Source organism: Rhipicephalus sanguineus, chromosome 2, assembly GCF_013339695.2.
Source record: "Rhipicephalus sanguineus isolate Rsan-2018 chromosome 2, BIME_Rsan_1.4, whole genome shotgun sequence".
NCBI classification, from domain to species: Eukaryota; Metazoa; Arthropoda; class Arachnida; order Ixodida; family Ixodidae; genus Rhipicephalus; species Rhipicephalus sanguineus.
This window is the reverse complement of record NC_051177.1, coordinates 77,755,800-77,771,612: the sequence shown is the minus strand read 5'-3', so window position 1 is coordinate 77,771,612 and position 15,813 is coordinate 77,755,800. Positions and strand designations below refer to the sequence as shown.

Here is a 15,813-nt window from a genome sequence, read left to right as displayed (position 1 = left end):
TGGCCATTTCATTTCCGGCTAATTCAGTGACAGACTGTGCTAAATGGGATTGCTGCTCTTTGTTGATAAAATCGACATGAATTGTGCCAAACTGTGCTTAAATGAGGCTCTAAATTTAGTTGCCATCTGCCGGCGGCAATTACACGGCCAGCATGATGAGACGTGCATAGCCTGACCAGCATCCTGCCGCACATATTTGTTAATCATTCCCATGCGCCCGTTGGCCAAAGGTAGTGTACTCGAACTCCCAGAGCCCTGCACTGCCAGATGGGCCCCGAAGAGAGGGTGGGGTTGCTTGCACCAGAGGAGGTGGATTTGCCAATGTTAGCTGAGTAATGTCACACTTTCTCATAGCTTTTTATTGAGATAGCAAGCTTACAAGCGAAAATTTGCCGTTAGCCCTTCACTGTGATGTTCGGTGCAATATTATTGCAATAAGATCCCACCACGCTAAGCGAACGATACAATGGCAGTGTGTAAGTGCACACTGTCAGCCCATGTGCGTACAGGGGAAGGTGAAGGAAGGGAACGATTCGGTCAGGTTGTTTGAAAACTACAAATGTACACATACAAGCTTCCCCATTTGGCACTTGCAGCCAAGCTGCAGACAGTTTAGTACGCAACAATGATAACTTATATGGCATGTATATTAGCATAAAAGCAAATACCTACAAGTGATCAGCAGTGTTCTTGCCAGGGCAAGCACACAGCATTTACAGCAAGGTAATGCAAGCATACGAGATGGTAAATGTGTGCCTGTTTGTTTGGGTACGCATTTTTAACTTGTGCTCATACTCTTGCGGATCTCTCAGCAGCGAGGAATTATTCAGTTATTGCAAGAATTCAACCTTGCCACCTTTTTTTTTCCCCAGGGACAGATATTAACTGCGGACAAGAGCCTGGCTGCATTGTGCGGGTATTCGGATGGTGCAGAACTCGAAGGAACACTCATTACGGACATCATTCCTTCGCTTGTTCTGCCCACCTGTGAGGACGGTGTGGTCAAGGTGAGAGTGTGTTCCCATTTAACTCTCTGAGGATGGTGGTTGGTAGTTTTTCTTTGTCACCTCATCGCCTTTAACCTCATCAATCCGAATTTCGGTAAGGGTAATCGAGGCCTCTGCAACAACTATGAAATCTCTTATTGGTGATCTGAATAGTATACATACTGAGGAGGTGTGAAACATGGCTACGCGTGTAGGTCACCTCACATTTCCTTATTTCCTCTGACGGTATTCTCATAGTTCAAGTGAGCCGACATGACCAAAATGAACATGTGAATGTCTGAAATAAGCTACTATACTATTTGCTTAGCTGTAATCAGTAGTATTTTCTCATGTATCTCGCACTTTCCATTTCGTTGTACAGTCGAACCCCTGCAATAACGAAATCGGCGGGGAAAGCAAAAAATTTCGCTTTTGCGGGAATTTCGTTGGCGCGAGAGTGAGACGGAAAAGACACAAAACTGGCTAGAAAAGAAATTTATTGGCAAAAGTCAGTCAGTTTACTTTGCGTACCCTGTCCTTGTATAGTAGTTTCACAGCTCTGGACTCTCACTGCAAAAAGTGGTCCATTGCCACGTCGTCGTCGTGCTCGCCGAAGAACGAAAGAATTGTGTCTAAGGCGTTCAATACATCCCAGCCAGGGCTTGCCTTTATACTGTCGTGGCCGAGTATGCCTTCTGTTGAAGCACTTTTCCTGCCAATGGCACTTTGTTCGCGCGCTGTTCACAAAACCAGGTGAACACCGCCTTGGCGACGTTTGGGAATGCCGCACCCATCACTGTTTCGTTCTTTGCACTCGCACCATTTTCAAGCAAGCATTTTCAAGAATGGGGGCCTTGTTTCTTAAAATCATGGACAGCGAGCTGCACGCAATTCCCAAGCTCGTCGACAGTCTCCATTTTCTTTCTGCCTTTTTGTACCTGGGCAATAATAGCAGCCTAATCTTCAGGTGTGATAAGCTTCCACTTTTTGTTCGGAGGTGGCACCTTAGCAAGCTGCCAAAGCAGACACACACACACACACGCGGTTTGCACAACCTATGTAGCACCAACCGCACGCAGCAACAGCTCAGAAAAAGCGCAAACAAAGCACACGTGCGACCAAACTGACCAAACTATGTGCTCCTTTGCATGTGGATGTGGATTTAGCTAGGCATTGCTTGCATATCCATTGCATCATCGTTGTTGCCAGATTTTTTTGTTGTTGTAAACAGTAATGGCGGCGCCCATGCATTTGCGCTGTAGCGTAGGTTTGCATAATTTAGGGGCAGAACAGATGCATTTGAGCAGTTTTTGAACAGAGTTAGCGTTACTTGGGCAGGTTTCTGCGCAATTTCGGTCCAAAAATTTCGTTAATGAAAGATTGCTATAAAGAAAATGTATCGTTATCGCGAGATATGAAGTGCATAGATTCCTATGGGCATTCGCCGGGAATTCAAAAATATTTCGTTGCCTCGGGATTTCGTTATCGCTGGTTTCAACTGTAGTGGTAGAACACATACTCAATAAAGTGCAGCCAACAAAATTTATGGTTTACCTTGTTGTATGTAATCATTTTTTATAGTAGTACACTCAAACCTCGATATAACGAACCCGGATATAACGAATTAACGGTTATAACGAAGTAAATGAAGAACGGTCTTGTAATAGATACAGTTTTATTAATATACGTTTATAACGAATTTCCGGATATAACGAAGTCATTTTCGTGGCAGATGCGACTTTGTTATAAAGAGGTTTGACTGTATTTGTGTTCGTTATGGCAAGGCTCAACCGCGGCCGCTCGATAAAAAAAGAGGAAAGGTGCGGCCTGTTGCGTTGCGCTGAAACACATGGGCACAAGCAGGAATGCTGTGTTGACAGTTCCATCCGCGTTGGTGCTAGTAGACGTACAGTTACGTGCCTTTAGAACAAAAAAAAAAGAGACAAAAAGAAGTGTTGTGGTTTGTGCGAGATGTTGTATTCTGCCATATATGGGCATGCCGAGGAGCCGCCGTGTGTCATGGTGTCTTTGAACGACAATAAAGGATGTCAACATCGGGTACCACAAATTTCTGTGTGACACTGAATGGTGTTAAAAGTCCTTATGATAAAATAAGACATCGTTGTTTCTGAAAAAGATAGTGCATCCAGAGGAGTGCGGATGACATGATCCCAAATAACATTTGCCAAGATTTCGAGGCTCTTCAAAAAAAACCCGCAACACAGACACTCATGTGTTCTTTAAGCCACCTTGGTGTGACCCGTCCTGTGGCGCCACAGCGGCAATAAGTTCAACTAGGCAGCTCCCGCTGTTTTCTGGGCACACAACAGGCCGCACTTTTTTTTTTAATGGTGTGGCCATGGCTCAACAGTGCATGCTTTCGTAAATTTTTATTTCCGCTGCAGCTGGTACGCAAGCAGCAAGCCACGGGACGCACGCGAGATGGCAGCACTTTTCCCCTGAGCATCCTGCTCGAGCCAGTCTCTTCCGACGATCAGGGTGACTCAAGCGTGTGCAACAGCCAGGCTGCCACCACCACAGCCGACAGCAGCCCAGTAGCACCCGTTGCCAGCGTGTACCGTGGTGTGGTGTGGGTGTTTGCTAACATCAGCGGCATGATCACGGTGCTACCGGACGGCTCGATTCACTCCTGCAACACAAACTTCTCCCTCATGCTTTTCGGCTACACCCAGAACCAGCTTCAGGGAAAGGTGCCTTATCTTTGTTTTATTACTGCCTCGATCAAAAGCCCTTACCTTTGAGTGTCGTTTCAGAAGCAGATGGTTTTTCAGATGATTCAGTAGATCAGCTGCAAGCACGTGTAACAAAAAAGCACATCAACACTTTGCTGAGTTCTCAATACAGCTTTAAGTTGATAAGTAGTAGCTATAACTAGGCTGGTATAAGGCAGTACAGTAAAAAAAAAAAAAAAAAAAAGAGAAGTCATTTTTCTCTTCAGTGCCTCTTTAATACTGAACCTTGTGGTATAGGTAACGAGTACCAAGACTGATATAAAGGTGGCCATAGGACACTTCGTGTTTGTTCTGTATAGAACAGTGGCAGCTGCACATATTTTGGTGCAACGAAGTAGCACTTGATTGAACAGCAACTGTGCAATCTAGTTCAGATCAGCAAGCTGTCTGCGCATGCGCCTTCAACCAAAATGCTTTTGGAGCATGAAACCTAAGAGTGAACTCAATGGTGTAACAGTCGATGCATTTTTTCTCAAATTGAAAAGTTTAGTGGGTACTTTTCCATATGACCACCACATTTCTGACCTGTACGCCTTGACAAAGAACTAAAGAAAAAATCGTTTTTTGAGACCTCGGTGCTTCGAAAACCTTTACAGTCTCCTGGGCATGTTGACTCATGTATGCAATTGTTTTCACAAGTGCTGCGAATTGTAATCATCTTGCCCAACCTTGCAGTGGCAATCTTTTTACACTAGAGAGGACACTGTTTTCGTGCTTTGTCAATTCAGTGGAGTGCAGAGAGTTAAAGGGACACTAAAGGCAAATAACAATTTGTCAGAGTGAAAGGTCAATGTGTGAGAACGTCTAAAACGTCAATAGTTAACAGCAATGCTCTACTAATCGAGAAATTAAGGTAAATGTAGGACACGATGTGCGCCATGAGTGGAACATTTTGGAAATGATCCCGATGACGTCAAGAGTCCCGAGTACAATTAGCCACTAGTAATCAAACTAGTTGCGATGAAAAAAGAACCTTCCGTGCATCACAAGACATAATAAAATGCTGCTTGTTCGTTTCTGTTTGATTCATGAAAAAAAGAACCTCTTAGCGTTACCATGGGGAACGGCACGAATGGTTCAAAAGTTCCGTTTTTGCTGAGTTGCGCTTCGCCCATGCGGTCGCGTCTCGGTGGTAGTTTCAGTATTGCTTACAGCTGCGTGTCTTGATACTCTACTGCTGCTGCTACTGCAGCTCCGTTACAATTAACTGTGCAGTTTCGGAGTGGCCCGTGGCTGCGTCTTGGCAAGGCTGATGGCCGCTGTTGTGTAAGAAACCGTAGCGTCGGCGGCCAGGCAGTAAAGGCAGGCAGTGTTGGGCAGGGCAGCTGCTACGTCAGAAGGCCCGTTCAGGCGGGTTATTTGAAGTGCGCTAACGCCGTGCGGACTACTAAAACATGATTTTATTTCAAAATAAGCATTTCCTTGGCACGAAACAAGTACTACGAGGTTTCTGGAACACTATTTCAACAATCAACATCGACTTAATATTTGCCTTTAGTGTCCCTTTAACTTTAACTTTGCAAGACTTAAATTTTGACGCAACATCAAAGTAGTAGCAAATGATCATGATAAATGATTGCCCGTATGAAGTCAAGAGTTTGGCGGAATCCCACCTGGCCGGGAAAAGGTATGGACGAAGAAAACACAGCGCTGACCAAAAGTAAAAATATATTATTAAAATGATGTTTCGGCTCCCACACAAGAGCCTTGGTGAACAAGGCTCCCGTGTGGAAGCCGAAACGTCTTTTTGAGGATCTATTTGAACAGCGAAGCTGTTTAGCAAATTGTTCCTGTTCGGTGAACCAAAAACTATCATCATCATAAACGGGCATGTGCCACAGAAATTGGGTAATTCCACTACTCATCACTGGTAAACTAATAATGAGGAAGGTAACAGTTAGCCCAATAAATGGCTGCGAATCGACGGCGGCAAGCCGTAGACCCCGAGTACGTACAAGAGGACACTAGGGAACGGGAAAGGCAATGGCGGCTGCGAGAAGACCCCGAAGCGATGGAAGGCATATGCCAACGACAACGTGCCCGTAGATCTATGAGAAGTGCAAACGCTTGGTTTAAGCATGAGGTTCTGTCTCTGCAGTTTGGACATCGGTGTCAGTGTCTGTGACTGTCTGTGGTTTAACTCGAACCTCTCTGGCCGGAGAATCAATGTAGAAACAACCTAGAAGCAACCTGGAAACAACCAGATTAGTCTTCAGAATTGTCCAGTTTCGCTGTTTCAAGCCTTGCGCGGCTTCGTGCAAGCTTCACCAATATTTTTACTTTGGTCGGCGCTGTTTTTGCTTCATCCATGATTGCCCGTACTTGCAGTCAATCACGTCAGTCAAAGTTGTCCATTAAAATTCTGCCACACGTGTACGCATAGTGACGAACATGAGATTTTTCAATGAACTTCATAAATTTCAGCCTGTGAGCCTCCGAAATGGTTTGGAAGCACGTTCTCCTTGCTGCGGATCTCAGTTACGTTTTTGTTTGTCTCCGTGCAGCACATCACTGTGGTGATCCCGACATTCTATGATGACTTTGAGTACCTGGACACAGATTCAGTCCCACTACCACCTTTGGACGACGACGAAGAAGACTCTAGGGCGTGTGCATTCCTTGATGAGCGACCAGATTCAGACACCACAGAGCTGTGCCGGTATGTGTTTCATTGGCTTTGAGCAAGAATAAGGAAATTTGACCTCTCGTTTAGCTGCAAATTAATCCTGAGCAGTAATTGGACTTGCCATAGTGCATCTGCCCAATGTGCCGTTTGTGTAGTGTATATTTTTCTCCGTGCCTACATCGTGTGTTCACAACTATCAAGCACAGCATACAGTTCTTTCAACATGATGATGCAACTGTGCACCTGGTAGGGAAATTTTTTTTACGTAGGCTTGCGCATGGAACATTAAGGTTACTCTAGTCGGATACAACTTAAGTAGTCCAGAGAGAAGGCCTGAGAAGACGACCGAAGCGCGTCAGCCGATCGCCTCCGTGACTAAAGAAATAGTCCCGCGCAAGCACTCGGTAATGTTCTCCGAAGGCGGGGTCACCGGCTGCTCGGCTCATGACGTCTGACTGGAGCGCTAGCACATTGGCACAGGCTTGTGTGTATTCACCTTTGAGGAGGAAATGCCGCAGGCTTCTAAAGTTGCATCCGACTATAGGCACATGGTGTGTGTTCATTTGCATTGGTTTCAGCTAACAACTAAAGATAGCCTTTGTTCGAAATTTAGATCCAAAAAAAAGTTCAGAAGTGTCACAGCATAGATTATGCTTCTTCGGAGCCATAATTTATTTTCATGTTGCCTTGACAGTATTGACTTGCTGATGTCATAACTGCATCAATGTCAGCTAACCAATGTATGAGGGATAGTTCTTCGAAAAGACTATGCGAAGCAGTCTAAAGAGGTTCAACATTACCCAGAAACAACTCGCCACCTGTTGGGTCACAAGGCTCGACTACTGCATTACTTGTGGGTACAGCCCTGCAAACTGAAGAGTGTACGAGTCATATTGCGTCTACTTATGTTAGCACCACGCTCTGAAGCCAAATGGTTGAACAGTTTGTGGGATAGTCTGTAGAAGTGTGCTGATGTGCTCTCAAGTTAAATAAGTCATAGTGCCCCGACACGTCCGTGCTACCTAAGCTGTCAGATTGTGCTGGCAGCAGAGTGCTTGTGCCTTGTATGGCTTTTAAACTGTGATGAAATGGTTCATGCAGTAGCTTGGACATTTCTTTGGCACAAGAACACACATTCCTGCAAACTTACTTGAAGAGAAAATGAATGCAGGAGACTAGAGAGGGCCAAGTGCCTCAGCAAGTGTTAGACTTAGATACAGAACAAGAAAGGGAATGGACTGGGAGGCCAGTTGCTTTGTTAGACACACCTAATGAAGCCAAGGAAAGCATAGGAGGCATTGTTTGTAGTTTTTATGTAAACTGTAGTAATTATTACAAGGGGAACTAAATTCAAGTGCGCAGTATGACACCTTTCCGGTGGTGAGGACTGAGCCCACAGCCTGTTATACAGAAGACATTTGTTTGTTTCCTTCATCAGGCCACTTAACCCACTTGGGAAGCCCTTTTCTCCGAGGGGCGGTGGTCAAAGGCGAGGCCACGGTGGCAGCCGGAGCAGCTCTGTCACCGGAGACGACCTTCCTTTGCGCTTGCAAGATCTGAGCATGACTGGCTCCGTCATTGGCTCAGTTTCTGGTCGATCACTAGGTGGCTTCCAGAGGTCGACATCGGCAGCCGAGCCCTTGGCTCCAGTGCTTGGGCCCTCAGGGGAAGGCCAAGCATCGAGTGCGTCCGGTGACCTCAATGGCAATAACGTTGCATCATCCTCGGTGGACAGCCCCAGAAGAATTCCTGGCACAAGGCTGAAGGTGAGCACCTGCCGAGAGAATTGTCAGCATCAAAGCTGACAAGTTCTCACCCCAACATAAAGCAAAGTTAGCACTGTTGTAGCATTTGTGATGCCTGGATTGTACTTATACAGTAATACCTTGTTAACTCGAACTCGCATATCTCGAAAAATCGGCCCAAGTCGAAATTTTCCGCGGTACCGAACAACATCCCATAGGTGCAATGTATTTATTGCCCTTTATCTCGAAGTATTTTCGTGCCCACTTTCAGTTATCTCGAAATCTTGATTGAGAGTGGAACAAAAACTTCGCCACCGAACGGTTTCACGAAATACTAGCGGCAAAATGTCACACGTTTCACAAGGTTCGTGCGAGGCTGCCGCGTTTACAACAAAGCTGACACTGTTTCCAAATGTGAAGTCTGAACCTAGCGGCATAACTTTGTCAAGCAACCCTGTGTCACGTCATGTGACGCTATAGACGTACACAGAGGCAGGCGCTGCAAAATAGCACGGTTTGTACACGTCGTTTTGTTTACTGTCAGAGATGCAATTTCAGTATTTTATTTATGCAAGGCACGTCGCACAAATTTTTCCGTCGGCCGTGCGATGTGGTGAGGATAACGCCACCAAAGTAAGGCAAGTCATGGATGCTGCAAAGAAAGGTAGCTCTAATCACTGAAGCGGATTCGAGGCTCGAAGTTTCCGGACGTCAAAATGGCGCTGATTATGTGGTTGCATCGTGCAAGAGGAGCCGCTTCCAGTCACAACATTGACAGAGAAGGCCAATTCTCTGGACTTAGCGATGGGCTACACTGATCTCGCCTGCAGCATCAGCAGGTTTGACCATTTTCTTAAGCAAAACAACGTGGTGTCACACACGGTGATCGCGGCAATGTCGACGCAGCTACTCAAGGGGTGACGACATCAGCTGAAACAAGAAACATGCTTCGCTTGATACGAAATAAAGTTGAGTGCGGCAGTGCAGACGATCACCACATGCGATGTGTTAAGCAACTCGAGAAAGCTTTGCTAGGTGCCAGTGTTACTGAGAGGCAGACCAGCCTTAGTCGGTCTTTCTGCCCTAAATAAAAAGGCAGTGCCGAAAACACAGCTGGTTGATAGCTCTAGTATGTCATTATTTTTCTTTAAAACCTTCACAAAGAGCGAGTTAGGCAGTCCTGTTAAGAACCTGGTCATTAGTGATAACATATTTAGATAAAACTGGACTTCTCAATGGAATTTGCGAAAGTTTGCTTATCTCGAAAATCTGCTTATCTCGAAATTTTTTCTGGTTTTTACTACTTCTAGTTAACTAGGTATTACTGTACTTATCTAGTGCATAGTGCACTCTCTTCCTTCCTATAGTTGTTTGCAATCTGAGAATAACCTCGTAAGCGGCAGTGTGTGCAATTGTATACGTCAACTACGGAGGCACATCACGCATTGCATGTTTCTTCAAGTGGCTTGAAACGCAGTGTGCACATTTTTACACGCTTCCTGAGTGGACAACTAGCACTCATTCAATTATGCTGCGCATTGCTGCAGAGGATCCCTATGCTGGTGACACTACCATGTTTGACGATCGTTCGACATGCTGCTTTCCAGGACCGACATCAAGAGCACTATTATTGCGATAGCAATTATATGGACAATCTCGGCTGATTTTTGCCATTGCAATCATGTCCCATAGATGTGTATGTGTATATATAAATAAAACCCACGAGTAAAAATAATTCAGAAGGAAGAAATTCTGAAACGCTCGACCGGGGATTCGAAACGGCGACCCCTTGTACCACAGCATGCTGCCTTAGACAATTACTCCATGCGTCGTTTGTTCTCCAGGATACTGATGGTGAAATACAAATGCACACGGCGTTGGGTGCAACGCACGGGCGCCACACGTGGTGAAATTAAAATTATGGGAAATGCGGGCCATGCTGCATTGTTGGCCATGCTGCGTTTGTGTCGTATTGCTGGCGACCCATGCTAGTTTTCCATCACGCCATTCGTGGTCAGTCGGCCAGGGAAAAAGTGTCCCGTGGCTCATGGTGGTGCGAGCTAGTGGGTACACTTTGGCTCTTGTAGACTTATACCACAGGAGGGAAGAAACGAGACGGTTGAACCAGAATCACAGTACTATATATGTTACATCGTGACCACAATCCTGAGGCTAAAATTACAGCGCAAGCACACAAGACACCCACGAAGAAAAGAAATGTACAACACAAGCGCTAACAACTGCATTATTCTTTCATATGCCAATGCATATTTAAGACCCAGGCAACCTTACTGCACATGTGCACACAACAATAGCTCTAAACCAAAACTTATAACAAGGATAATAGTGTATTCGATACATGAAGACATGAAATCATATTCAGATGGGTGCAGGGACTAAGAAGTAAAGAAGTAAGAAGGACAAAGAAGTGTGTTTGCGCTGTAATCTTAGCCTCAGGAATATGCACCAACTAGAGCCAAAGGAAGTTTAATTTAGTGACCAGAATCGACGCCTGCAGGGAACGCAAGTCGTGGCTATCACGTGCCACTGCCAAGCGCTATTCTTATTTTCTTCTATTGAGGTCGCACGCTCTCCGGTTTTGTTCGCCACCCAAAGGAGGGCACTACAGGGTCTTTGGACAACGTGAGCGCAAGAGTCCGAGAGTGGCTTGTGTTCTGCACATGCGTCCTAGCGGCTCGCAAATTTCTCTGGTGTTTTGCCAGAGTTGGGATGTGCGCCTTCAACTTGCACTTAGATGTACAGGGCGTGGTCGATCGTGCTCGCGCGATTATATCTTACGGGGGAGCTTTGTACATCTTGTGCTTTCACTGCGAGGTTTGTGTTGAAGCTATAGACTGCACGAAAGTCATTTTGCTCGCTGCAGTGGCCGCGTTGGCGAAAGGAGTGACCTACTAGCTAGAAGAGCCAAATAGAGGCTAGTTGAAGTAACAACTGTGACAGTTCGCACTAGTCCTGTGTATACCTGTGCGTTCTTTTCATGCATCCTTCTTTGTGTTTGAGCAGCGCGCTGCGTCAAGCTGTGACAGTTGTTCATTTGCACTCATCTTGTGTGTTTTCTTTTCTGCGTCCTTTGTGCTTGAGCAGCGCAGCAAGTTTCTAGCTGCTTGCCGTTCTTCCTGTGACATTCCAATTTCTGCTGTCGCATTCATTGCTTCGCCCTTCAGGCAAAACTGTGACTTTCTTTTTTTTTTTTTTTTTTTTTTGCTCGAAATGAATACAACGAAAAACAAATTTGGCATGCATTTTGAGCCTAAGGTTTGATTCTTTTTATGCAAAAATGGAACATGGCTGTGTTAATAATTTTGGATATTTAATTACATGCTAATTGCAATTAATTACTGAAACTTGCACAAAACAACACATTACCTCATTCTTTTTGATGGGATATAATATTGAGTGCCTTGGAGTTACGTTGTGTTAACTTGATGCATTTTCAGACAGTCCATCATAATTTGCGCCTGAAGGGGATAAACATGAGCTCAGCTCTCAGCGATGGTCACTGTCCCTCTCACAGAGAATTTGCGTACGTGTTCCATCCACATACTTTTGCTCATTCTGGTGACCTCGAACAGTTAACGTGTGTTTCAGGCATTTGACCTTGTCACACATAGACATGTTCATGTCACTGGTTTGAGGTTGCAAGCTTGAAAGTCCTGGTAAAGATCGCGAGGTATTCTGTCACCAGTGCTCAGCCAAACTTAATATGTTAGGCAGGAACAACGAACCTTCAGTTCGAAACTTGCATAGTATTTACATTAGCAGAGAAAGAGTGCTTACACTTTGAATGCATCCGAACTAGCACAACTGTACTTTATTGTTGAATGGCAGGTGTGTGGCCGTTCTGTGGGTGGTGCCTATATTTTTTCTTAGGTTATAACTGACTATGTCTATGGTACTATGGCAATGTGCTGACGCCAGTTTAGTGTGACTGTTTAGTGGGAGGTCTTGATTGAGATCATTGCAGCTGAACCAATGCTGTGTGTATTGCCCAGAGCTCGCTGAGTGCTGATGTCCTGGGCAGCCCACTGCTTCGTGGCGAAGGTGATGTCTCTGTTCTGGCTTCGGTTGCTAAGAGCCATCAGCAGCAGCAGCAGCAACAGCAGCAGCAGCAGCAGCAGCAGCGCCTTGGTGCTGCCATAGAAGACGAAAGCTCGATAACTACAACACGCTCCTTGAGGGACCTTGCGGAAGAGGAGGAAGAGGCTGAAAATGACTTGCTGCCACTGGGTAAGTTTGCAGTCTTGGAGATTCAACCCTTCCAGTGTGCATGTCTCATACCTATCCACTGCCTCTCAGTACCACTGATTTGTTTGACCTGGCATAGCAATGGAGGCTGGTTCAATGCAGTTGACTTCCATGAGTTCTACTTTAAAGGGGCTGTCAAAATTGGCCCTGTTGTCTAATGTGTCAAAGGAGAGGTAAAAAAATACGTATCTCCAAACAGACTACCAGTGCATTAATTTGGTAGCATTCATATTAGACCGATGCACACCGATGTCTAACACATGCCAGGTTTGATAAAAAGCATAGCAGCTCTGATTCTGGAAATCAAGAATAATAAAACTTGCTGAATTTAGCATTGTAGTTTACACTATTCTCACTCAACCTATTTTCTTCAAACTTGAAATCGAAAGTTGGAGGGTCAACTTATAATGGAAACTGAAACTTTTACCACCAGTAATGGCAAGACTAACGACAAATGAGGGACACTGCAGAGTGCTTACAGCATTACAGGTTCTCTCTGGCTCTGCCTGTAGACCTTTTCACAGGAGAGAAGAAACACCTCCTTTCTGGACTGTGGCATGGGTGTACAAAGGCTGACATCACAGCCGTGACAGTGCATTTTTGGGGGGTCACGCCTATCTAGCACTGCGCCAAAGGGTATTATGGTGCCACCCAGGGATCCTTCTGTGTAAAGATCTATAGCATATGATTATTTCGTGTGGTTGTTTTGAAGAAAAAAAAATATTTTTCTCTTCAGCTTTCACTGAGCCACTGTTCGCTGTCAGGAGTGCCCTTGTGATTCGGCCTCTACATTACGCTTCAACCTAGCGAAAAGAAACACTTTCATGTTGCTATCTCATAAGAATATGCTTAGGAATCCTCTCCAACTTTTTTTTTCTGCAATTTCGCTTCGAAGTATTAGAAAAATTCAAAAAAAAATATTCAAAAAACATTCGATTCGATTCGCACTCACACTTCAATATTCGAATTCGCTTCGCACCCAAAATTTTGCTATTTGCACAGCTCTAACATAAAGGCCACAAAGAAAAATAATTCAGAAATACTTTCCGTCACGCGGAATCGAACGGGCGACCTCTCGCTCCACAGCGCTAGACGCTAGGCCACGAAGAGTACAGTCCTTCAGCATGCTAACGGCGAGCTATTTTATACACCATTTACTTCAGCGTGCTTTCTTGCTCACCAGGGAGATGGTTCAAAGTGCGCGAGGGGCGCGCTTTAAAGGTCATAGCCCTGCTCGTAGCGTTGCGGGCGCTTATCTCGTAGAGGGAAGGGGGGGGGGGGGTAGGTCTTGTGCTTTCACCACGATGTCCGCGCCGAAGTTACAGAGCGTACGAAGGTCAGTTCGCTCGCTGCAGCGGCCGCGTTTATGAAGCAAGCATGCTGTTCAAACAGAAAGAAGTAACAACTGTGACACTTGATAGTTCGCGCTCGTCCTGTGTGTGTGCTTTTCATGCGTCCCTTGCGCTTGAGCGATGCGCTGGAAATTTCGAGCTGCTTTCCGTTCTTCATGTTACCTTCCAATTTGTTCCTATCGCATTCATTGCTTTGCCGTTGCGGTGTAATTGTGACTGTTTTTTTTTTTTTAGGGGTGCGTTGTTGCGTCCGGCTTAAGGATCTCCACCACGTCAGTGGTGGGAGTACATAATTGGCACCGGCAAGCAAATGGGTGAAAACTATAAAATGTGCCCTCCCCCCATCCTCCCCACTTCACAATGCCCTCCACTTCTCACCTTGTGGCAAGCAGTCTTTTTTTAATTATTTGCCACAAGCCACAAATATTTAAAAAAAATTTTTTTGAGCATTTGTGGCTGGTGGCAAGTAATCGTTGACGGAGTAAAATTGGCACACAATTTAGCTAACGTGCAAGTCCATGAGAGTTGCAATCACTGGTTGCAATCAACTGTGCAGGTGAAGCGAAGCTGCCGACATCAGATAGCTTCCACTCTACGTCGACGATGACATCGAGCACAATGTACAGTTCTGAGGAGAACACCCAGGAGGCATCATTCAGGCGGCACGACTCTCATCCGTCCACAGCGTCTGGTGCCGACGGGGATGAAGCTGCCAACGAACGTGCCTTCCAGGCAGAGCTGAAGACATTCCGCAGCTGTGATTCGCTCCTCAGCATTGCTGAAGGATCTTATACAGGCCTTGGCAGGCATCGAGATGGCTCGCATATTGGTACGCTTGTTTCCATGTCACCACACTGACATTACTCTGGGAACGCTTCACAAATCTGACTGGTTGTACAGCTTTTCCTTTCTAAAAAAGACCTTATAAAGTTGTTTATTACAGCATTTATGCATGACAGCATAACAGGCACTTACAGTCCACTTACTTGCTTACGTGCTGCACACACCCGTACTGTTTAATGCTGCGTGGCACAAAATGCCATTGCATAGAGAAGGTGGTGTAGAGCATGTGTCAGTACTTTGCACAAGCTTGTGGAATGACCCGCAATAGGTTTAAACTGTTGCAGGCATATAGCTATTGTGGAAAAAAAAAGGAGAGCAGAACATATACTCAGCACAATTTCAAACTGCACAACGAAGACTGGACAAAAACAGGAACGCAGATGCACTCTCAAAATGCAAAATTTTTTCGTCCAGTCTTCTTTGCACAGTTTAAGATTTTGCTGAATCTATGAACCGGCTAGCCCAACAACATGCTTTGCTGCAGAACATACACATCTGTGAACTCTCCCGCCAGCATGACTGCACCACCAGCACAGCTGCATACGAAAAGGGTAACAAATTTACTTACGAGGTGTAACACGACATTGAAAGGTAGTTGACACTGTAGATATGTCTTGCATCCTGTCGTGTGCCACACACCATCACAATATTTTTAAAGTGCAGGGGTTGAATGTGGCCTTAACTGCATGACATGGGAAATTAGGGTTGCTTCATTCAGATTCACATTTACGTGAGTCTAACCCATTTTCAGTACGTGCAGATAGAATTTACGTGCTACTTGTTTGTCTGCAGAGCAAAATTCCGCTTCTATGGCCATCAGCCTAGCTCGTGCATTTGAGGTCTTGTCATTCGTGGACTTCAGTAACATTTCTACGAATGTATTCATCACAAGATTTCTGCATGCTTCTCCAATCATTAGGTCTATCCAGCGCTGCTCTACTGGGTGTTGGCAACAGATGTAACGGTTTGGTGCTGAATTAGTGCAGATTTACACTCAGTGACATTATATTCTGAAGTCCAGGAAACTGCCCTGCTAATGAAAGTGAGAGTGCAGGGGGCAAGCAGAATGGCTTTGACATTGTTCATGTCCACTGTTGCAATGCCACATGTGAATTGAGCATAAAAAAAATTGCAAGACACAGCACGCAGCATACTAAGTTTCTTTCACCATTACACACTGGTTCGATGAAGATGTTGGTGTTGTCAGGAGGATGTTCAAACAATCGAGCAGGTCTCGACAAT

General features: G+C 45.3%; 2 protein-coding genes across 4 annotated transcripts in view; one reads left to right on the top strand and one right to left on the bottom strand.

Moving 5' to 3' along the window:
• The window catches only part of LOC119381691 (gastrula zinc finger protein XlCGF7.1-like), a 229,158-nt gene that overhangs the window by 164,887 nt on the left and 48,458 nt on the right, over positions 1 to 15,813 (bottom strand). The window lies entirely within an intron of this gene.
• The window catches only part of LOC119383222 (PAS domain-containing serine/threonine-protein kinase), a 64,578-nt gene that overhangs the window by 35,925 nt on the left and 12,840 nt on the right, over positions 1 to 15,813 (top strand). For all 3 annotated transcript variants that reach the window (XM_037651261.2, XM_037651263.2, XM_037651262.2), the window contains 6 exons: positions 873 to 1,007; positions 3,392 to 3,697; positions 6,244 to 6,398; positions 7,804 to 8,131; positions 12,124 to 12,358; positions 14,285 to 14,557. In XM_037651261.2, the coding sequence (XP_037507189.1) occupies positions 873 to 1,007; positions 3,392 to 3,697; positions 6,244 to 6,398; positions 7,804 to 8,131; positions 12,124 to 12,358; positions 14,285 to 14,557 (1,432 nt within the window). The remainder of the gene's footprint in view (positions 1 to 872; positions 1,008 to 3,391; positions 3,698 to 6,243; positions 6,399 to 7,803; positions 8,132 to 12,123; positions 12,359 to 14,284; positions 14,558 to 15,813) is intronic.